Here is a 23,173-nt window from a genome sequence, read left to right on the forward strand (position 1 = left end):
CGTATTTTTTTTTAATGTATGTAATCCTATTATTATTCACAACCTCCACCCAGCCCATATCTCCTAGCAATTCACTGCAGCATCCTAGTGTATTTAGTACCTTTATAAAACATTTTATATATATTTGTTTTTATTTAAATGTAAATTTAAAAATGGTACAAATAACTCTTAACTAAACATGTCTGTAATTATAATATTAAATTAGCTTTGAGACTAGGTAAAAAATAAAATTGAAAAAGTAAACATTTCCAAACGCATCAATTAGCCGGAGACATTGTCACTAAGCAAAAATTGTAGTTGTGATTTTGACTGACAATATACAGACCATTTTGTATATTTTTTAAAAATTTTATTATGAATTTATGATTCATGACAGTGTGATTCAACAATTTGCAAAATAACCTGAAGGAAAAAAAAATAAAAATTAAAAAGGATGCTAAAATGGAACGTTTTTCTGATCTACTATAGATTATATCAATTTCCATTATACATAAACAATTTTACAGAAATGTTGGACTTTAATCCACTAAGCCAATACTCAGCCCTTAGGCTGAAGTTAGTTTGACTTTGGCAGAACGTGACACTATGTCATTAACAAAGTTATTGTTTTGTCCGATGACCTCTGCCTTGAGTTTGCACAGCTCCTCTTTGACAGCCTCATCAGACATGCTTTCAGCAGGCATTGATTTAACCTTAGCCAGGAAAGCCTCGATGATCTTCTCCCCCTCCTATTGGTAAGATGACAGCACATCAATTTAACTGTAAAAGTTTCATATATTGAGCTGCAGAGCGAATGCAAACATTTCTTTCAAATCTCACCTGTTTCTCCAGGCAGCGTTTCTTGGCTTCGGGTCCAGCTTCTTCCCCAGCTCTTGAGATATCCTGGAACTCCTCAAGCTCCAAAGCCTTCTCTCTTGCATTAGCAATCACATGCTTGGGGAAGTTAGCAAGCTCTGCCACATGAATCCCAAAGCTCTGGTCACAAACGCCTAATAAATCACAAATATTAGACACCACCAAACACAATGGAAAGATGAAAAAACAGTTTTTAGAAAAACGTTTCAAGAGACACTTACCCCTTTTCACCTTGTAGAGCATGGTGAGAGTGCTGTCTGTGGTCAGGGCAGTGACGTGGAGGTTACGGACAGTGGGAACCTGCTGTGCAAGCGCCGTCAGCTCATGGAAGTGAGTGGCAAACAGGCAGAAGGACTTGAGGTGGGTGGCGATGTACTCTGAGATTGCCCAGGCCAGACCAAAGCCATCGTATGTGGATGTGCCTCTGCCCAGTTCATCAATAATGATGAGAGAATCCTCTGTGGCTGATCTAAAGTGTCCGAATACAAAACATGACGTGCATTCACTACAAAAAAAAAAAAAAAAAGTACGGAGGGGCACAATATGTACATACTGTAAATGAGGGATGGGCAACTTCAGTCCTGGAGGATCATTGTCCTACAGAATTCAGTTCCACCCTTAAGCACACCTGCCTTTAACTTTCTAGTGATCCTGAAGACCTTAATTACCGTATTTTTCTGACTAGAAGTCGCACCAGTCCAAAAATAGGTCATGATGAGGAAAAAATATATATATAAGTCGCACTGGCAGCATAGAGCGCCCTCTGGCGGCTGTAGACGGTAATGTTTTCTCTTGGTTCATGTTTCTTAGTTCATTTCTCTTGGTTCAATTCAAATTAATTTTGATAAATAAGTCGCACCTGACTATAAGTCGCAGGACCAGCCAAACTATGAAAAAAAGTGTGACTTATAGTCCAGAAAATACGGTAGCTGGTTCAGGTGTGTTTGATTAGGGTTAGAGCTAAACTGCAGGATAGTGGCCCTCCTGGACCAAATTTGGCCATCCCTGCTGTAAATATATCAAATGTGATTATAGTGAGGCATCTACAATTGAAGCGATTGGCAGTTTCTGGAGGATTTAGAAACGGTAGGATATTTTATAAAATCACTCTTGTTAAAACGTGCGTATTTGAGTGGTAAAAAAGTATTTTAATATTCATGTTTTGCCTCTATTCACAACAACAACCTGTATACAATTGCATTTGATTTAGCTTAAAGGGAAAGTTCACCCAAAAAGGAAAATGTTGTCATTTACTCACCCTAATGTCCTACTAAACCTGCATTTCTTTCTTTAAAATACCTTCTTTTATGTTCCACGGAGTATTGTTAGTAACTCAACAAGAAACTGTTACCAACATTCTTCAGAATATTCTTTTATCTTCCACAGAAGAATCCATTCAAGTTCAGAACGACATGAGAGTGAGTAACAATTTTCATTTTTGGGTGGACTGTCCCTTAAACTTGTACTGAATGCAGAATATTCTTTTAAAAATGATGGGCATACAAAGCATGTCAAATTTGAGTTCTGACCGAAGAATAGCAGCCGTCTCCAGCATCTCAGCCATAAATGTGGACACTCCTTTGATCTGGCTGTCCCCAGCACCCACACGAGCGAGCACACAGTCCACCACACTCAGCTCTGCCTCATCACATGGCACAAAACAACCAATCTGTGCCATCAGCACGATCACACCTACTTGACGGATGTATGTAGATTTACCCCCCATATTTGGACCTAACAATATAAAAAAAAAAAAATGGATTAATGCATTTATGTCCATGAAACTTCCATTTAATGCTAGAACTCTACCCACGAGCTCATTTTTAGTATCCTCCTATCAAATAAGAGCTTACCTGTGATGATATGAAACATCTCCTCGGCCCTAGCGAAGGTGACATCATTGGGAATGAAAGCCACATCATCTTGGGCTTCAACACAGGGATGTCTTGCTGCCTTTAAAACGAGTTTCCCTGACCCTTTCTCTAGTATTTTAGGCCTTATGTAAGGCACTGGGGCAGCATGGGACACCACAGCAAAGCTCACCACTGCATCCAGCTGAGCGATCACCTCATTCAGAGTCTGTACTGGATCCACATATCCTATGGTACAAATACAGGATTATTAAACTCTTCATTCTCAATGTGCCAACAACCAGATTGCTGAAAACAGTTTAATGTTAGAGACCAAAACGGTTAATGTGTTCAATACACATTAGGAGCTATAAACATTTATGGATTACCACAGGAAATAATTTAAGACCATAAAACTAGGCCACTAAGTCACTCTGAAATTAAAATAGGCATTTTTATTTTTATGGAATACTGGCATTACTTATCAAATATACATGGGATGGCAGCAATTAGCCACCTCAGACGATCCAATCAATTTCTAAAATGACAAGAATTTCACAATAAGGAAAATAAATTTCTGTTTCAGGTTGACATTAATATTTAAACGCTTGTATTACAATAATTCCTTTGTTCCTGCATGATATGAACTGCTGAGATATTGATGTCGGTCATTTATAATGTGTTTTCTTTCATAACCGTTTTATCTTAGCTAGTCTCATTAACACAATGTTTCAATCTGGTCTCTTTGAAAACAGCATGTTAAACGTCTTCCAAATGTATTTGCATGTTTTATACTTTTTGTTTTTAAACTGGAATTTTATATTTTGAAGTTAAAAAAGGGCACAATGTGCTGTATTAATGAATTAATTTTTTACAGGTGTTTTACTGTACATTGAACAGAACATTCCTTCATTAAGGAAATTAAACCACATGGAAAAGTTCAAAAACCACAACGAACAAGCCTTGAGTGACTCTCACCAGCAGCTATGCTGATGATCTCTTTGACGATGGCGTTCTGAGCCTCTTCATACTCTTCTCTGCTTTTAATGTACTCTTCATTCAAAGAGCTCAGCTTACTGTGAACAAGAAACAACCCCGTCACTCACTAAGTCTAGTCATTACCTGCTCCAGTATTTAAACATCTCACTCAACATCTCTCTTGCCTGTTAGTGAATCGCACTCCGTTCTTTTGAACATCTAAAGTAGTGAATTTCTTGTTGTTGCGAAGACTCTTTTCTTCTTTGCATGTGACTCGGAAAAAGTAACCGATCTGTGCATTGGATTCAAGCTTCACAGTCTTAGCTGCTTCCAGCCCTAAATCAAAATAAGCAAAATTGGTTACCAGTTCAACGCTACATTGTTTAATAGGAAATCAATTTCATTACCATATTATGTTCACTTACCCAGTTCTCGAGCCGCACTGTTCAAGGCAGCCTGCATGGCTTTCTCCAAACGATCCATGTTCTCCCTGAGCTCAGTCAATGTGGGATCAAATGAGGGTTTCACCAGGAACTCATGATGCTCAACCTGGACAAGGAAAAACAAGAGTGGCATACATTTTAAGAATTCCAACTTTTAGGCAGAGCAACGTAGAAACTGAGCTTAAAGTGTGTAGATGACAAGGCAGACCTGGTTCATGTCCAGTGTGGTTTCAATCATCTCCTGAAATTTGGAGAAGTCAGAGATGAGGTCGTTGAGGGGAGAGATGAATGCTGCGTGCAGGAGGACCTGATGTTTCCCTGATCAAAATACAGCCGTCACTCATTGTGTTGCTCCACAACACATGTTGTTGTGTAAATGCAAACTAGAAGGTTAACAGGCAACATTGTGCTCACCATTGTATCTCTCCAACGCCAGCACCAGACTCGGCAGTTGTCCCACAGCTTGATAGACCCTGTAACAGTCTTGTAAATTAGAGCTTTGACGCTGGAACTTCTTTGCCATTCGGTTCAGGTCTGGAAAACGACGGAGAAGATCCTCCTGACAACTCTTCCTTAGCTCAGAGTCCTCCACAAAAGTCTCCACAAGATCCAGTCTGCACATCAAAACCACAAATGCGTAATGAAGTAAAAGGGAAAAAATAAAACCTCTATAATGTTGAAAATATGCTACATCCACAAGATACTTAAACTTGATCAAGAAAAAGAGCTGCTGTGTCTATTAATGTCAACTGACACTATAGTTCAGTATTATCACTGAAGTCATTTATTATTTAAACAAATATTTAAGTAATTATATTCAGCAAGGATGCATAGAACTGATCAAAAGTGACAAAGACATTTATAATGTTGCAAAAGACTTATTTCAGATAAATGTTGTTCTTTTGAACATTATTTTCAAAGAATCCTGGGGAAAAAATATCTGAGATTTAACAGAAGTTGTTAGCAGCACAACTGAGTTACAAAATTGATAAATGTTGAGCACCAAATCAGCATAATAAAATGATTTCTGTAGGATTATGTATCACTGAAGCCTGGAGTAATGGCTGCTGAAAATCCAGCTTTGCCATCCCTTAACTTTTAAAAGAGTATAAAAGCATTAATTATAATCTCAATGTATGCTGCAGCAGTTCAATTCAAATAAGCACAAACAAAAATGATATCAGCATTAGGGAAAAATTTAAAATCCTCCCTTAACAACTTAAATATCCTATATGATTCCATAAATATGTAATGTATCAAACCGAATCAAAGACATTTCATACCAATTTCAAGATTTAAAGTTATATGCAGCAGCAAAAAATATCACCTTTCTTCTATCTTGTTTTTGTCAATGAGAGGCTGTTTGATCCACTGGCTGACCAACCGCTGTCCTTGTGGGGTACGACATTTGTTTAAGAGGCCTGCCAGAGAGTGTGTGCCTGTAGCATCATCACAGGAACCCTGAGAAATCAGAGGAGGAACAAATCAGAACTCACAATAACCCTCCATTGAAGAAATTGCATATTTTGTGTCTTTTAATTGACTATTGACCTGGAAGAGGTTCAGGGCCTGCACAGCAGCATTATCCAAACGCATGTACTGGTTGAGGTCAAAAGTGGTTATCTTGAAGGAACCAAAATTGGCCTCATCTGAGAGAAGCTCCAGGTATTTGATGACTGCTTGTAAGCAAGACATTGCAATCTGGAAGAAAAGCAATAACCTGATTGAATCACCTGGTCAAGCACCTGACATGACACATTTAACTTGTGCCGCAGAGCCCCAAACCTGTTTCTCCATCTCTGGAAGTGCAGCACTGGACACAGTCTCTCCCTTATGGGCCTTCAGTAGCCGATTCAGATCCTGCACAATGTCTTTGGTTGTGAACTCCGATTTCTTCCTGTCTGTGAGCAGAATGCCACCACGCTGTACCACCTGAGTTAAGGACAGAAACCAGCATGTAAGATAAATGATTATGGTTATACAATCTTGTTCTAAGGATGCACCAATATTAATTTTACAATTATGATACATAATTGATACAATAAGCTGCAGATTCTTTTTGTTGTTTTTGTTTTGGTGTCTGATAACCAATAAATGGCCTATACTCAAAATTCAACTGTTTTATCAAAATAAACATTTTTAATTTATACATTTGAATTTAGCAATCACAGCACCATGATGTAGAGTACAACAAATTCTATAAATTTTGAGATTTATTATTTTACATTACATTTAAAGAGGGGTTCATTCACCACAGACAAGACGGGCTGTTAATAAAACCTGGCTGTCTATGCAGTATAATACATTTTTATACTTTATTTTTATTCTGTAACTGAATACATAAATAAATAAACTCAGAATTCTGAGAAAAAAAAATCAGAATTCTGAATTTATATCTCAGCATGACTCCAATATATTGTGCATCTCCACGTTGTTTAATAACACACTACCTGGCTTCTATAAGCAAGTTACCTGTTTGAGTTTCCCAAGGTCTCCACCTGCATCTCCTCCAGGAAGCACACACTCTTTGGGCCCGATCTGCACAAGAAGAGCCTCCAGATTGGAAAACTGATCATTGTCAGGGAATTCACAGACACCGAGTTTCCTGAGGGTGCTGTCCACATAGCCAACACCGACAACACGCTGTCCATCGGCCCCGGTGCCAAGACGAACCCCAACAACACCAGCAGCTCCCTCCCCAGGCCCTCCTCCACCGCCAAATAAAATCTCCTCAAACTGGGTCAGATTTCCTGGAGACGCCTGTGATGTAAAACACAGACATGATGAAACCAGGAGAGGTGATATACTGAGAAACATGTTATGAAAAAAATGAAGAAAGTAAGATACCTTGTAAGATATCTGCCAGTCATGTTCTTTGCTACTCTTACTGGCATTCTTGTAAACCTCCACCCGGTACTGTCTGACCAGCAGCAGGTCCCTCACAAATGACTCAAAGTTCATCTTACTGAGAACCACACTCTCCAACCTCTTATTTCCTGCGTTTTGAAAATATAAATCACCTTTATTAGCCATAATCATATATTTCACAATACAAACATAATTTTAAGGTTGATAAACTATTAATATAATGATGCCGTTTAAGATGCATGGCATATATCTTCACAATAGAAAGAAACAAAAAAAAGATATTTCTTTAATGAACTGACTGTTTTATGAAATAATTCCATAATCAATAGCCAACCTGTGCCCAGGTTTTTGATGACTCCATTCGTCTTGAAAACCTCCTTGGCTGCAAAAGCTGCATCTTTTCCGTGAACCGTATAATAATCGTTTCGATCAAATACTCTTACGGTGGTGTCTGGTTTCTCTGGCATAGAAAAATAAAAATTCAGAAATCCATGCTCAGATGCACTGTCCATGGAAAGATTTTGTTTAGGTTGCACCGCCATGCTGGAATCTCCCGCCACCGCACCGGCGCGCCGGGAGGGTCAAAGGCAAACGGGGCGGAGTTAAAATGACGACAACATCCACACTTCAAATAAAGAAGGGTTATTTTGTAATATTTCGGAAAGATTTGGAATTCTCTATTAACAGAAAAAATTTAAGGTATGATAGAAATTTGTATATTTTATGTAAGTTTTTATACAGAAAACGAAAATTTGAATAGTAAAGAACAACATATTATACAATTGTTTATTTTGTTAGGAAAATCCCATACACATAAGAAAAAATGGGCTCAATGTAAACCAAATTTTGTACATTTTATAAATGACTTCAAATTATATATAAATCTCTTGGAACAAACAGAAAACAAAAAAGCACTGAAAACATGTAGCCTAATGCTCTGAAATCATTGAAATGTATGTAAGTTTTTTTTCTCTCTCTCTCTCTTTCTCTCTCGCTCTCTTTTCTCTGGCAGCTAATGTTAATTTGATTATGTGAATATGTAATACCTCATGTTCTTGTGGCATTGAATTAATGAAGCATTAAAAAAATTGTTATTTTGTAATTACATGCTCTCTTTAAAAGATGTTACTTGAACTTATTCACACAAAATAAAAATGATTATGTCGTTAACTTTTACATTTTGCAATGTAAATATTACATTCAAAAACTAAAATTTGCGAAATGCATACCAAAATGTATTTTTATTAGAAATTGAATATTTGAAAGAGTCTCTAACGCGAATTAATAACAAAAAGAATGACAGTTGTATTTCATGGAGGATTTATTATTATTATTATTCTCCCAAACGTTAGTCCTTGATATTGTCCTAAGGAAGGAAGATTATTTGAACTATTGTTTAGTTGTTTTTATGTATGTTTACTTATTATTATTAATATTATTATTATTACGTTATTTATTTATTTATCTCTTCTCTTAAATTCTGTTTTACAGATTAAGATTGTTCTTTCTTGTGTATGTGGACTCAGTTGTTAAAATTAATTGTAATATTCAATAATTTCTTCAATAAGAGTTATTTTTAATAATTAGTTACATGGCATTTGTGAATTTTGTGGATTGGAAAAAGAAACAAGTCCTCAGTTGTTCTACCATTATCTCAATTCAACATTAATCTGGAAGGATTTGGAAATGTATTGGGAATATTGGCATGTGTGGTAAGAATTAGTGTATTTGATGTGATATTTCATATGTGTTTTATTATGTTTGCATATATGTACAATTATATAATTTAAATATATTTAATTATGTTATTTAATTAAATAAAATGTTAATTTAAGTGAAAAGTATTTTTTTATCACAATGTTATTTACGTTTTTTTTATTATTATTATTTTTATTGTAACTATTTATAAAACATTAACTTTCTGTTTTCTTGTCCAAGAAGGTGTGCACAGATTAATGCTGTTTCATTTTAATTATAAGTCACTTTGTGTGTGTTTGTGTGTGTACTGGATCGAGAGAGCAACAGAAAATAAATGATAAATTCACAAAGAATGAATGAAGGAATGAGTCAATGAACAAATAAACATAAACACATTTTATTAAAAGAGAACTGAGAATAACCTCATGTTACGTTTATGTAATATTATTAGAAGTATTATTAAACAAAATACCTTTTTCCAGGGATTTACTGACTTGTATTTATACAACACTTTTGTTTTTTAACCTGCAGACGTAGCTCCCATAATCAACTGAATATGCTTGAATCACAGCTAAAACTGATTGAAAATAGCTGTTTTGCATGTGTCGGGTTAATCACAGACCAGCAAGATCACATTTAATGATGGTTATTTGTTTCATTCCCTGGGACAAGATTACCATCCATTCTGTATGAAGCTGTAATTAAAGGCCTGAAAATTTGAGCCCTCAATCTGAGCTTCACTCAAACGAATGAGCTTGTATAAAGCTATGACAAATAACTGAAAAGCAATAGTACCTTTAAGCTTGCTTCAAGTGTTTGACAGTTTTGGAACCCAAGGTGTGCAGAAGTTGCAATAGCAGGTAAGTGTCACTTGGTGTCAGAACTGAGCTGGTGAGGCCAGAATGAAAAGTGATCCATCTCTGCAGGGATTCTACATGAAAGACTCCTTATGTAACAGCCACTTCAGCTGTGTGCCTTCCTAAAGTACCTTCACTTCATTTACTGAATGAACAGTCCTGGGAATCAAATGAGGTAAACATTTGATCTGCATGTGTAGGAATAGTCAAGTAATGTGTATATTTGCCAACATGTGTACACACACGCAACCTTGTTTTTCTGAAACGTAAGTCACTCTCCAAACTTGAGAAAACAGGTTGAAAGAACAAACCAAAGCTGAAGAGGAATCATTATTCCATCTATTTTATCAGTTCTTTCCCTTCACTCATATGTAGGCCTATCAGTTATTATCTATATACAGTTGTGTCCTTTTTGAGGTTCACCCAGAAATTAAAATTCTATCATCACGTATTCACCCTTATGTCATTCCAGATATGTATGACTTCTTCTGTGGAACATAGAAGATTATTTGAGAATTAAATAAATTCAGATAAATACATTTTTTGATCTAATGAGAGTCGCAATGGTAACCAAAAGTGTTTACCCAAAGAGTTGTACATTTGCAATGACATGAGGATGAGTAAATATTCATTTTTGGGTTTACCTTGCATCCCATATAACTATGCCTTTAATATGACACTTTTATTTTTTGCTTTCTCTTTCAATCAAAATTCAATCAGAAAGCGTCTTCTGTTGAAAGTTGAGATGTGCATAGTGGTGTGTGTTCAGTGTAAAAAGGGATTACCGACTAAAATTAAAGGAATAGTTCACCAAAAAATTAACATTTACCCAATGGACTAAGTAATGTTATGGATAAGTGTTCGGTTAAGTAGGCTATGTTACAAATTAATATACAAGGAACTGCCACTAATAGTGTATACACATGCCAAATTATATATGTAAACAACCTGTATCTGTTGCAGTCCAAATAACATATTAGAGATATTGTTCTCCAATGAATTCCGTATGGGCCGAGTGAGAGTGTGTTTGTTCTCTGCAATGTCCTTTTGTGGCGGGATGGCCTGCTTTAATGGGGGTTGCAGCCTGCTGCAGCGCTCTGGATGTTGGCCAGATGCAGTGGTCTGACTGTTATTGCCGTGACATGGCAAAACTGGGAGCACTGCAGAGGAGTAAATCATTGAGATGTGGACCGACAGATTTTAAAGTACCCTCTGTTGAATTGAGAATATACCTGTCATCACTTCTAGTTCAAATAATGGTAATATGTGCATGATCTCAAACTTATATACATGCAGAAATAGTGGTGTAGTTGGTGTAACTGTAAAACAATAATCATTAAGACCACATAAAAAGCCATAAAGAAGCAAAAGAGAGAAATAAAGAGAAACAGACAGATAGATATAGATATATAATAAGCAGTAATAGTGGTTTCATTATTTATATCCTGAGTACATGCATTTAGTGCACAAGAACATGTTAATGATCCGTTTTCAGTGCCATGTTCATATATCTGTATCATCATGTTTAATGTCAATATCTTTTATGACACTAGTCCAGACCATATAACATTATTATTGCAAGACCATAATAAAAATGTAAAATTACTGTTTTATGCCACTTTTCTCTGTTGTAATACATGCACACACAGTATGGTGTTTGATTTTCTAAAACTATCTAAATATATTGTATAAGTAAACCAGCAATACTGGTGTCAATAACTGTACATCATCAAGACAAGTAGACAGTGCTGTAGAACAAAAGGCAGCAAGGAGCAATAAAATGATTTCTGGAAGAACACAATACAAGGATCAGCCAAAAACAACTATCAATTGTTACTTAATTCGGTCATATGTCGGTTATTGCCCTTGTCAGCACAATAGATGTGCATATTTAGTCTTCCCATTGTTTTCTGTTAAATGGCATTTCAGTAACTTGGCCATCAGTAAGTACTGAGTGTGAGAAGTCAAGTCTTGCATATCAGATGTCTAAAATTGGGCTGTATGGAATAAAAGAGAGAGCGAAAGAGCGGGAGAGAAAGTCTAAAAGGTTAAAAATAATGTGGAATTCATCTTGAAGATGCATATATTGCATGTGTATTCTGCTATTGTGTTAACGTACAGATACAATCTCTAATAAAGAACAGATGAATAAATATACAGTTTGTTCTCTATTAAGCTTACTTTTCAAAGTGTGTTAATTATCTGGAGCGTTCTGTAATGTAAGATAGGTCTCACTAAATACATGGTTAAACATTAATGCTGTACTGTATGTGAAACTGAATCCTCTGCTGTACTTGAATCACAAGACACAACAATACTGATCAATAAAATAGTCATAGCATATTAACTAGCTTTAAATTGTATTTGTTCCCTTTATCAAGCCATCTTGTAAAGGCATTGCTTTTTTACCATTACTAGGTTAGGCGACTTGTTGCACTATCAGTCATGATGCACTTTAACCGCATCACGACTTTTGGCTTTTGCAGCAATTAAAGCTATAGTTGAGGTGTATTTTAACCATGGTGCTCTACAGCATATCTGCAAAGGGCAATAAAGAGGAATGTGACGTAATTTATATTCACTGTAGACAGAAATCAGTGCTTCTAAATCTAATCCTATTCAGTGTTGCAGTCATGTATTCTTTGAGTCTTATTATTGAATGTATTGTTTTGTTTACACAAGGGCTATCATAGTTTATTATGTCACTTCTTTAATAAATAGATTATGTCAACTTGAAGAACATTGTGGACTTAAAAAGACTGCACTATCTAATAAAATTACATATAATAATTTCAGTTATGGAGATAGCTAAATCTCTATGAACACTAAGCACCAAAAACCATCCATAATTTAGATTCTTTTTTTAATATCACTGATCTCTTAAAGCTCCTGATGTTAATAAAATAAAAGCCTACGTTAGCCACAAAATACTATATTTCTGTTCATTTAATTCAGATTTATTTATTGTTCTTATTGAAAAATCTGACAGAGATGGTAGATTTTGTGAACATAAATCCCCTTTTTAAATCAGCTTTATTTCCAAAGATACGGAGCTTGTCTGTTATGAGTCAAGATTTCAAGCCTCTTTGAATTCTACAGTGGTTTCCCTAACAATATCTGAATTGAATTTTCCAGAATTGAATTTGAAATATCCTTCATCCATTCCTGACGGACAGACCATGTCAGTTTGGTATAAATCCCGACCAGAAATATTATGTATCTTTGACATTTTTGTGCAGTTTGCTAACATTGACAACTGATGCCTTTATTATTTGACTACATGATTTTTGGCTGTCATTCAAAAAAGAGAGAGGGAAACAGGTGGATACTCAGAAAGGGAAAGACAATCTCAGTCATGCTATTTTTCCTTTATGTACAGCTTCGACAACACAACCACACATACACAGACACACGTGTACACAGCCACACAAGGGTCTATGTTGGGAAAACGGAGCCTGGTGCTGCTAAGTCTGCCAGCATTCAGTACAAAGCCTCAATGTACATAAAGAATTAATAGGTCTTAGTTTCATGGCCCTAACTCTGAGTAAACACCTGAGTGGTCAGGGGCTCTTTACACAAGTGATTATCAACCATCTGTGTCTCACATGGCTTTTTATGGCCTCAATTACCCATTCACAGACTCTGGCATCTTATTACCAGATGTCTTGGCATAATTGAAAGCAGTACCATGGTTTAGCTTTACTCATTTTAAATCTTGAGTACATGAATTCAGTTAAACATGATGATCATTTTTCAGTGTGCTATATTCACGTATTTGCACCATAATATTTATCCTTATGACATTTTATGACACTACAATGTTTCCCTAACAATATAACATTCTTATTGCAAGGCAGTAAAACTTTTTAAATAACTATTAAAGATTAAATCTGACTATTTTAGTCTATAATTTTATATTTTATTTTTGTTATGTGCTTTTGTCACTTTTTATTAGTTTTTGTCATTGACAAGTTCTATTTAGCTCTAATATTGATTTGGTTTTTAGTTTGTTTAAGTTTCACAGTGTGTGTGGGCATGTTTTTGTGACATATCAGGACACAACTCTGTAAAATGACATGGGTATGACACAGGTATTACAAGGAGAGGGTGACTTTTGAGGACATAACCCATGTCCACATTTTTCAAAACGCTTATAAATAATACAGAATTAGGTTTTTTGAGAAAGTAAAAATGCACAAAGGTTCCTGTGAGGGTTAGGGGTAGGGTTGGTGAAGGGCGATAGAATATACAGTTTCTACATTATAAAAACCATGTGTGTGTGTGTGTTTGTGTGTGTGTGTGTGTGTGTGTGTGATACTCTAAAAATAGAATTTACTTTTATTCCAACAAATGTCCTTGAAAGCTAATTTTCATGTTGCCTTCCAAATGAAATATTGCACAATACATTTTCAGTTTAAATGGCAACACTGCACTTTTTTTATGTTGAGGAGACCTATCAAGTCTTACAGGTCTTATATAGTTTTAAGATACCAGACACCCCTCTGCATCCATACAGTGCGGAAACTTTTAGGTAACCTGAAAGAGGCATAAAACACACATGTTGGTGTTGTGGGTATAACCACTGCATGATTCATTCTTTCCCTTGGTTTTACAAGCTCTAGAAAGGCAAACATGCAGGAACCACCCAAGTTCAAGCTGTATTGTTTTAGACGTAACTGTTTTCTTAAAAGGAAGTTGGATTCAGTCATCTCCTTTTTGGAGGGGTGGTGGTTAGAGTTGAGGCAGTGCAGAGGCATGGAAAACATCTGGGGTAAATAATGAACCCTATAGCACCTAAGACAAATACAATACAAATGTATCACATTAACAATACTGAAGGTGGTTCACTCAACTGATAATCTCAGTTGCTCCTACTGCTCTTTTGGTATGAAAATTCCTCAATCCCCCCCTTCAATATCCAACAGACCTGGGACATGGCCAGAGACAGGTGGCCTGCAAGGAGGGAGCTAAAGCAGTTAAGCATTGAGAAGCTAGGTGCTTAGGCCTTGCTAAACACAACAGGATCTGGTTGATGGCATCACGACCACTGCACTGCACCAACATACCTAAACTCACTGGTTAAATCTTATGTGCCCTCCAGAAGTTTGCGCTCTGCAAGTGAACAACGCCTTGTGGTGCCATCCCAAAGAAGTTCAATATCACTCTCACTGACCTTTTCCTGGAATGTGCCCAGCTGGTGGAATGACCTCCCAATCTAAATTCGAACAGCTGAGTCTTTACTCATTTTCAAGAAACATCTAAAGACTCATCTTTTCCGCCAGCACTTAACCAACTAATACAAGCACTTTTCCTTCTTTTCTTGTCTTTTCCTTTATTAAAAAAAAAAAAAAAAAAAAAACACCTGGCTATGCGTTCTGTACTAGACTAACTGAGACTTGTCATGGCACTTGTTTACTGTTGTTGTTCTCTTGTTGACCTGACTGCTTCTATTGTTCTCATTTGTAAGTCGCTTTGGACAAAAGCGTCTGCTAAATGATTAAATGTAATGTAAATGTAAATCACTACTTAAAAACATCATCAAAGTAGTCCATGTGACATCAGAGGGTCAGTTAGAATTTTTTGAAGCATTGAAAATACATTTTGGTCCAAAAATAGCAAAAACTACGACTTTATTCAGCACTGTCTTCTCCTCCGTGTCTGTTGTGAGAGAGATTTCAAAACAAAGCAGTTTGTCATATCCGGTTTGCGAACAAATCATTCGATGTAACCGGATCTTTTTGAACCAGTTCACCAAATCGAACTGAATCATTTTAAGCAGTTCGCGTCTCCAATTCGCATGAATCCACAAATGTCTTAAGATGTTAACTTTTTTAATGTGGCTGACACTCCCTGAGTTCAAACAAACCAATATCCCGGAGTAATTCATGTACTCAAACAGTACACTGACTGAACTGCTGTGAAGAGAGAACTGAAGATGAACACCGGACACTTTCTGGACATGGACAGTATACCGTACACACAGCTTCAATGGAGGAACTGAGAGCACTCGGAGTAAATCTAAAATATCTTAAACTGTGTTCCGAAGATAAACGTAGGTCTCACAGGTTCGGAACCACATGGGGGTAAGTTATTAATGATATAATTTAGATTTTTTTGGGTGAACTATCCCTTTAATGCACATTCTGAACAAGCTTTTTTGAATCCAAAAAAATGTACAATGTGTCCATACAGCCCTGAAAAATCTGAACATCTACCAAGAACATTAACACTATAATGTTGGCCACCCAAGGGTGGAATTCACAACAGCTCAGGTGATTCTCTATTTCAGCTCTATGCATTTATAGCCGGGCAAATTCTACTGTGTGTGTGACCAGGGAGTGACGCATTGCAGGTACAAACGAACCAATCAGAGGCATCCGCACAACCGAAAGGCGAAAAGGATTCTTCCGCCGTCAGATAGTCCGCCTGTATTTTTGCCTCAAGATCAGCCGATAGCACAAAACAATACCACATCGTTTTTGAAGAAGGACCTGTATCACGTTTACTCAAGCTTAGTTTAGTTTCGTGGGCAAATATCGCGGCATTTCAGACGCACCCCTAGCCAGAATGCAGTGCAGTAGGCGGATGGATACAGCAAGATGGGAGGTGTTTATGTACGACCGTTAAGGCGGGTCTATACCAATATTCCGACCACCATTTGTGAATCTCTTACGGAGACGGAGGGAGACCGACAGAAAAAGAAAACATGGTGAGTGCACACCAATATTTCAAATAAATAATGGATATGCTTTAATGAAAAGATAAAAGACCTTAACATATATTTACGCGTAAGTAAAGAAGTCAAGAAATAGATGAAGAGTTTTCTTCAGTCGTTTACAGACAAGTGCCGCCAAATTTACGAATAGGCTACAGTGGATGGACTGAATGAAGGACTATAACGTTAACTTACCCACCGCAACGCATCTTCTATCTATTCCTTCTGCTTTTACTGTACTTTTTGTCATATTCCGCTTTACTTTTTTAAAGGTCACTTTCTTAAACTCTGCGCTAACCCAAAGGAAGTAAATTAACTTTAACTTTACTAAACTTCAGAGGGCTGCTTGAGCCCATTCAGTTTCCCTGTTGCCATCGTAGTTTTGAATACATTGTGTAACAGGGTTCAGAAAGTCACAGTATATACAGTCTTTGACAGAATTGTTTTTATATAGCCTAAGCTCTGTTTGAACCAAAAGTGACCTGGTTTGTTTAGTTGTGAAGCTGAATGGACAGCAGCACATGTGAGCTAAGTTACGTTAACTTGCCCGGCCATAACGGATTTCTGTAAGAAAAGTAACTTTAGCTAGTTAAACCGAAAAAAAAAAATACAGTAATGTAGTGTTTTTTGCAGAAAGTCGTGGAGGGCTTATACTAATTCTTGAACCATTTTAAGATATTAATGTTCAATATCACACCTATTTTGTTCATAAATCGGTTTATTTTAATGCGCAAATTCATGTTAAAACGTAACGTCAGTGATCAGATTCAGTCATTATGAAATAGCCTGCAGTTCTCTTACTAGGTTACTCGAGCGTTATTGCACAGGGCTACTTTAACAATAAAAAGGTTAAATTACTATTTAAAATGACTGTCTATAGTGCCACGAGGGAATGGTTCACCAAATGCTGGGAATCAGGTGGGTGGATGAACTGCTGTTGTTAGGAGTGTCTACATACCGTCGCTATGGTGGCACTTTATTCTCTCCAGCTGGTGTAACATTTGGAGGGAGGCAATCTGAGGTCTTTGTTTGGTCTCACAAGTAGATATTGATGTCAGAGAACCAAAATACTATGGATTCTTAGTGAATCATATCCTCGACACTATGTAGTAATATGGTTGTTTGTAATCTCTTTCCATCCCCAGGCTGATCAACTCACAGAGGAGCAAATAGCTGGTAAGGACATGCACTTTGCTTACACACCCCTTCCGAGTTTCTGTACTTGATTATAGCTTTTTGCAATAGCCTGGCTGTTCTACTGATTTGTTGTCTTTTAAGGTTGTAACTTAGTCAAAACTTGAATGTGCAGGCTCATAACTTTTGCTGTTTTTTTTTTTTACAATCTAGTAATATGTGTATCTAAACTATAACAGATACTGTACATATATTTGTAACTGTAATTTAAGTGACTTTCTTATGTTAAACTACTATATATAAAAATGTTTTACTTGTGTATTTTTTAATTATTGCATTAAAGGTGCTGTGTGTGAGTGCTTGACTCTACTAAAGCATAAAAATACTATAATATGTTTGCAGATATTTAAGAAACATGTGTAGTTAACATACTTGTTTATCTGAAAAACAATGCTACAGTCAGTTATTCTCCATTGAAAATATGCGTTCCGGGCCGGTATGTCGGTCTCTGTTTTGGTTTGAGAAACCCGCCCACTGCCAGTTTACCCAATTGTATTTTGGCACCCCGGGTTGCCAGTTGGCGAAAACACAGTGTATTTCATTTAATTTATCATCAAGTGCAGTCATTCCTGTTGGTGTGCGTAAAGTCCGAGGAGGAGAGGCTGGGTGGAAAAAAACTCTCTCCAATATTTTGAATTTTGTCTGCAATACCTAGTTTAACCTCAATCCTACATACCGCACCTTTAATTAGGGTTATTCTAGTTAACTGAAACTAATATTAAAACCTTACTTTTTTGTTGTTATTGTTGTTACTAAATAAAATTAACTTTTCAGCTAGTTGATGGAGCAACATTTCTCATTTTAACTTAGGGTTTCTCATACATTCATTTATTTGTGGCGGCCCAACACAATATTGAAACTGACCGTCACAAATAGATTTTCCAAAAGGCTTTATTAAGTTGAATAAACATGAGCACCGATTCAAAATCAAAATGCGGCACGAGTGTTTTTAAATGAATGTATCTTTATTGAAGGGAACTGATTGTCTTCAGAAAATATTTGATGTCATTTTTATTTAATCTTTACTAGCCGCTACCGGGAAACCACTATTTCTGCCGCTCCAAAAGTGCCTCCTGCTGGCAGAGAATTAATTTGCATTTTCAATAAGCACATCTGCTGTTTTAAATTTACATTATATACATATATATTTCCCCCAGGGGACGTGCCACCACAAATAGAGTGCAAGACTGTAAGGAAAACAGTAATTTATAATAAAAATGTATATACATACATTCACACTGTGTATGTAACTATATCATTCATTATATATACACAAAAACTATTAACAGGACAAAAACACAAGAAAGTTTTTAGAACTTTAAAATTAAAATATAAATTGATGCAAAATATTAATAAACACTCTAATGGTGTTTATTGATGGAGTTATTATCATGATTTTAACCTTATCATATTGCAGTGGGAAAGTTGTAATTGTTCTGTATTTTGTGTTGTTTCTTTGGATCGTGATAAATGAGCCCAATGCATCTCCTTAAGCTTCAGTATTATTTTACATGTGTTTAGAAAAACATCTTGAATGGGCCCATGTTTTGTGTAATAGGAGAGCTCTGTAAAGCACATGTAATGTCTGATGTTATATCACAGGAAGTATCAGATAGTCTCATCAGCTCATGTTGATGAGGGGAGTTTGTATTGCCCTTTAGTGTTCAGACCTCTGGGCAAATACAGGCACCGGTGAAATGCACTCTCACTTGTCACAATAGGTTAGTTAGACTATGCCTGCAAGGATCAATTCTCCTCATTTAAACTGATAAGTGATAGTGCTGACTCTTACTGGACTTTTACAAAATGTTGTCTTTTGAAATAGAATCTAGAAGGTACTTTAGGCATCTACGCAAAGTGATTTTTGTTTTGTATGTTGTCTGTGCATGTAACTAATGGTGCTCGGCAGGTCTGGTTGAACTGCCTTCACTGAAAGACCTTAACAAGTACTAGTGGTCAGCTGTTGCGATGGCTCTGGGGTGTTTGAATGTGACTTCCAAAGTATCCTGTCACCAAAGACTTTTATCAATGGAGGCGTTTGTTGTTACTGGTCTTGGCAATAGACAACTATGTAATAAATGGCACTTTTTGGGATTGGGATCTTTTTTTGTGTATTTTATAAAGTCGCCATGTGGATTTAATATCAGAAAAGCTTGACATGAAGATGTATAAGTACTTTATCTGTTCCTTTTGTCTATAGCTTAAATGGAAAAGCGAATGATATGTATGATATTTGCAGTAGGGTTTATGAATATGTAGTTATGTGGCTCAAACACTGATCTGTCTCCTGTTTATCCTTCCAGAGTTCAAAGAGGCATTCTCGCTATTTGACAAAGATGGGGATGGCACCATCACCACAAAAGAGCTGGGCACTGTCATGCGTTCCCTTGGCCAGAACCCAACAGAGGCAGAGCTGCAGGATATGATCAATGAGGTGGATGCAGATGGTGAGGACACATTTTTGTTGTTAGATTAGCCATCAGCAAGATGTTAACTCTTGCGAGTAGGGTTTAATTTGCATATGACTTGAATCTATTTCCTTGAAGTGTTTTATCTCGATTAAACATTATCATCGCTTACCTGACCGTGTACTTTAGGTAATGGAACAATAGACTTCCCTGAGTTCCTGACAATGATGGCAAGAAAGATGAAGGACACAGACAGCGAGGAGGAGATCAGAGAAGCTTTCCGTGTTTTTGATAAAGTAAGGCTTCTGAAGAACTGTTGAATTGAGTAAACCTGTTAATAGGGTTTTCGTAGCAACATTCCTAAGACTTAATTTGGATGATTGTTCTCTTTGTTTAGGATGGGAATGGATATATCAGTGCTGCTGAGCTGCGCCATGTGATGACAAACTTGGGGGAGAAGTTAACAGATGAGGAGGTGGATGAAATGATTAGAGAAGCAGACATTGATGGAGATGGTCAGGTCAATTATGAAGGTGAGTATCATCATTTACAACAGTGTAAAGTTATGAATTTAGAATTGCACTTTTTTTTTTTTTTTTTGCAGTGACTCTAAATGACACTTAATACACCCTTTTCTCTTTCTTCATAGAATTTGTACAGATGATGACAGCGAAGTGAAGGCCTTGTACAGAATTTCTTGTATAAAAAAATCTGCCTTTTTCTTGTTTTTAATTTCTGTAAAATGTTTAATTTGAATTTCTCCCCATCCTCTCCTGTCCAAAAGATCTGCATGTATACTATAAGATTTGAGTGCTCATGCCTTCCCCCAACTCCTAATCATCATAAACAGTCTGTTAGAAGGAGCAGTTATGGGACCAGGTGATACGAATAGACACAGATACTGACTACGCTCAGGCCCCTTTTCCACTTCTTTTGCTCTGTCTGCCTGCCATCAAGGGTTCAGCTGACGGTCAGCGTGGCGTTATTTCAACTATTTTTGGCATGATTCTTTCTTCTCTTTTGATTTTATGTGGAAGTGCGACTCTGCATGGACAATGGACTGAGTATAAATAGAAATGGGAAAAGTCCACAGCATTGCACTATTGCAACATCATTGAATTAAATACTAACGGGTTTATCACCAGGTACCCATACACTCTAATCTTTTTGTATTTGTTCTGTTCTTACTATGCTTTTTAATTAGTCACTTTTCTTTTGTAACTGCTTAAGGCACAGCCATGCCTCAAAATTCATTCCAAGTTGTATATTTGTTTTCCAATAAAATTTACAATTTACCCAAAAACTGCTTCTCCTGCCTTTTTATCAAGTGACTGCATTGGTAGAATCTAACTAAACAAGAGTATTTGACAGTCTTTTGGTTGATTAGCATTTACTAACAATATGTCACTACTATTTAATTGGATTTACTATTGTTAGTCCACTCCAGTCCGGTGACATGATGATGGTTTTACCCACTTACCTTGTCATTGCTACATACTTTTGTGACATTGCATGGTGAAAATCAGTGTAATTAGGTTCTTTAAAAGACTTTATTAGTCAAGATGTCTTACATAGAAAAAACTGCAATTTCTGTTTAAATTGATATCTATGTTTGCAAATAACTGGCCAACCTGATGGCCATTGTTCTGCTGCTAAAGACTTCAAACTCCGGTAACACTTTAGAATAAGGTTCCGTTAGTTAATGTATTAATTAACATGAACAAACAATGAATAATACATTTATTACTGTATTTATTCATCTTTGTTAATGTTAGTTAATGAAAATACAGTTATTCATTGTTAGTTCATGGTAATTCACAATGCATTAACTAATGTTAACAAGCACAACTTTTGATTTAAATAATGCATTAGTAAATGTTGAAATTAACATGAACTAAGACTTATAAATGCTGTAAAAGGATTGTTCTTGCTCAGTTCATGTTAACGAAAGTAGTTAACTAACATTTACTAATGGAACCTTATTCTAAAGTGTTACCCAAACTCCTTATGACTAAAACGTGCACACTGAGGTTGCTAAGTCTACTGTTTGAAGTTTTATAACATGGTAAATGCCACAGCTATTCCAATTCGTAATATCTGTATTCAACTGGTCCTCCTAAAAAGTGCTCTAGGACCTCTGGTCAGACTTGCAGGCTAATTCTCTTCCAACTCAAAAGCAGGATGCTTAATCTACTAAACATCTACCGAACCACTAGTGTTACAGTCTCCTTAAAATAAGCCTTGTTAAAATGTCCTTAAATGTTTGTTCTTAAAATGTTCTTAAATGTTTGTTCTTAAAATGTTCTTAAATGTTTGTTCTTGTTGGATACAAAACAGATTTTTTAGCTGCAAGGCTGAAACACAAACACTGCCCGAGTGTTTCATTGTTAACAAGCTGTTCACAAATGGTGATGTGCATTTGAAGTAATCACGTGTAGGAAACTGCGAGTGTGAGGGATGAGCAAAAGCTCATTCACAATGCAAACAAATGCGAAGGGATGTTGATGGAGGCCAATGAGGCATAAGCAGCTCACTGTATCGAGGGAGATATGTCCACATCTCCTCTCAGCGAACTATTTACCACAGTGCAGAGCTTTCTGGCGTGTGATATTCATGTTCCATCACGTCTCCTAGCAACCCTGAATTCCAGTCTCACGGGTAGCTGCTTCCCTTTTCCAGTAGGCTCTAAAGGATCATCGGGAGTTGAGCAGTGCTCCCATGTTTCACGTCATGTAACTATGCGACTGACTGATGATGGAAATGTGGTGCTCTGTGGAGGTAGAATAAATAAAAGACAAGGCCAGGCTTTGTATTTGTAAAGCCAGCCAATGGCAATACATGAGTAGGCTTTATTAAATGGAGACCAGCAGAAGAAATAATTATTTTTGCCTTCTAGTGTTTCTGTCCCTCTGGTTTGTTTAAAGATTCTGTCAGTGTTATGGATTTAAAGGCAGCAGACAAAGTCCACAAGACAACAAGTCATGGGACCTCATGATATTACTGCGATCCAGGCTAACAATAGCTCTTCCCATTATTGTTATGATATCAGGCAACCAAAGACACTATCACAGCACTATAAAAGATATCTCGAAACCACCTCAAGTCCTCACCAGTTCTTATGGAGTTATTTTAGTAATGTCTTCATTGTCATTGGAAAGAAGACCTGAAAATGAAATAAGAGTTTTGGGAAATGGCAAAGCAGGTTCAAATCTATTTTAAATACAATCATTGTGTTAAGCATGGAAGCTTATTAATGCCTCAGAGTAAAAAAATAAGGTAAACGATAACTGCAATTTTATTTTTCAAT

General features: G+C 36.5%; 2 protein-coding genes across 2 annotated transcripts; one reads left to right on the forward strand and one right to left on the reverse strand.

The window, feature by feature from the left end:
• Window positions 1-327: 327 nt before the first annotated feature.
• LOC128025262 (DNA mismatch repair protein Msh2-like) lies at window positions 328-7,593 on the reverse strand. The gene is made up of 16 exons (XM_052611453.1): window positions 7,329-7,593; window positions 6,974-7,122; window positions 6,599-6,886; window positions 5,912-6,058; window positions 5,678-5,827; window positions 5,454-5,587; window positions 4,541-4,740; window positions 4,335-4,444; window positions 4,109-4,232; window positions 3,869-4,019; window positions 3,684-3,781; window positions 2,709-2,954; window positions 2,385-2,589; window positions 1,077-1,324; window positions 820-989; window positions 328-728 (listed from the first exon to the last, which is right to left on the reverse strand). The coding sequence occupies exons 1-16, from the start codon at window positions 7,534-7,536 to the stop codon at window positions 546-548; spliced, it is 2,811 nt and encodes a 936-aa protein (XP_052467413.1). The 5' UTR covers window positions 7,537-7,593; the 3' UTR covers window positions 328-545.
• Window positions 7,594-16,125: 8,532 nt separating this feature from the next.
• calm2b (calmodulin 2b, (phosphorylase kinase, delta)) lies at window positions 16,126-21,169 on the forward strand. The gene is made up of 6 exons (XM_052611454.1): window positions 16,126-16,258; window positions 17,410-17,440; window positions 19,762-19,905; window positions 20,056-20,162; window positions 20,264-20,399; window positions 20,516-21,169. Exons 1-6 carry the CDS (start codon window positions 16,256-16,258, stop codon window positions 20,542-20,544), a joined length of 450 nt encoding a protein of 149 aa, XP_052467414.1. The 5' UTR covers window positions 16,126-16,255; the 3' UTR covers window positions 20,545-21,169.
• Window positions 21,170-23,173: the final 2,004 nt, after the last annotated feature.

Source organism: Carassius gibelio, chromosome A12 (assembly GCF_023724105.1).
Source record: "Carassius gibelio isolate Cgi1373 ecotype wild population from Czech Republic chromosome A12, carGib1.2-hapl.c, whole genome shotgun sequence".
Lineage (NCBI taxonomy): Eukaryota > Metazoa > Chordata > Actinopteri > Cypriniformes > Cyprinidae > Carassius > Carassius gibelio.

What these genes read in the sequence shown, in the direction of transcription:
- LOC128025262 (XM_052611453.1), bottom strand. Translation starts at nt 7,536, where the DNA reads ATGGCGGTGCAACCTAAACAAAATCTTTCCATGGACAGTGCATCTGAG. An exon ending in CATCAAAAACCTGGGCACAG is followed by an intron (nt 7,123 to 7,328) that starts GTTGGCTATTGA and finishes TTCAAAACGCAG; the next exon opens with GAAATAAGAGGTTGGAGAGT. An exon ending in GATCATCAGCATAGCTGCTG is followed by an intron (nt 2,955 to 3,683) that starts GTGAGAGTCACT and finishes TTTGTACCATAG; the next exon opens with GATATGTGGATCCAGTACAG.
- calm2b (XM_052611454.1), top strand. An exon ending in CACAGAGGAGCAAATAGCTG is followed by an intron (nt 17,441 to 19,761) that starts GTAAGGACATGC and finishes TTATCCTTCCAG; the next exon opens with AGTTCAAAGAGGCATTCTCG. An exon ending in CTTTCCGTGTTTTTGATAAA is followed by an intron (nt 20,163 to 20,263) that starts GTAAGGCTTCTG and finishes CTCTTTGTTTAG; the next exon opens with GATGGGAATGGATATATCAG.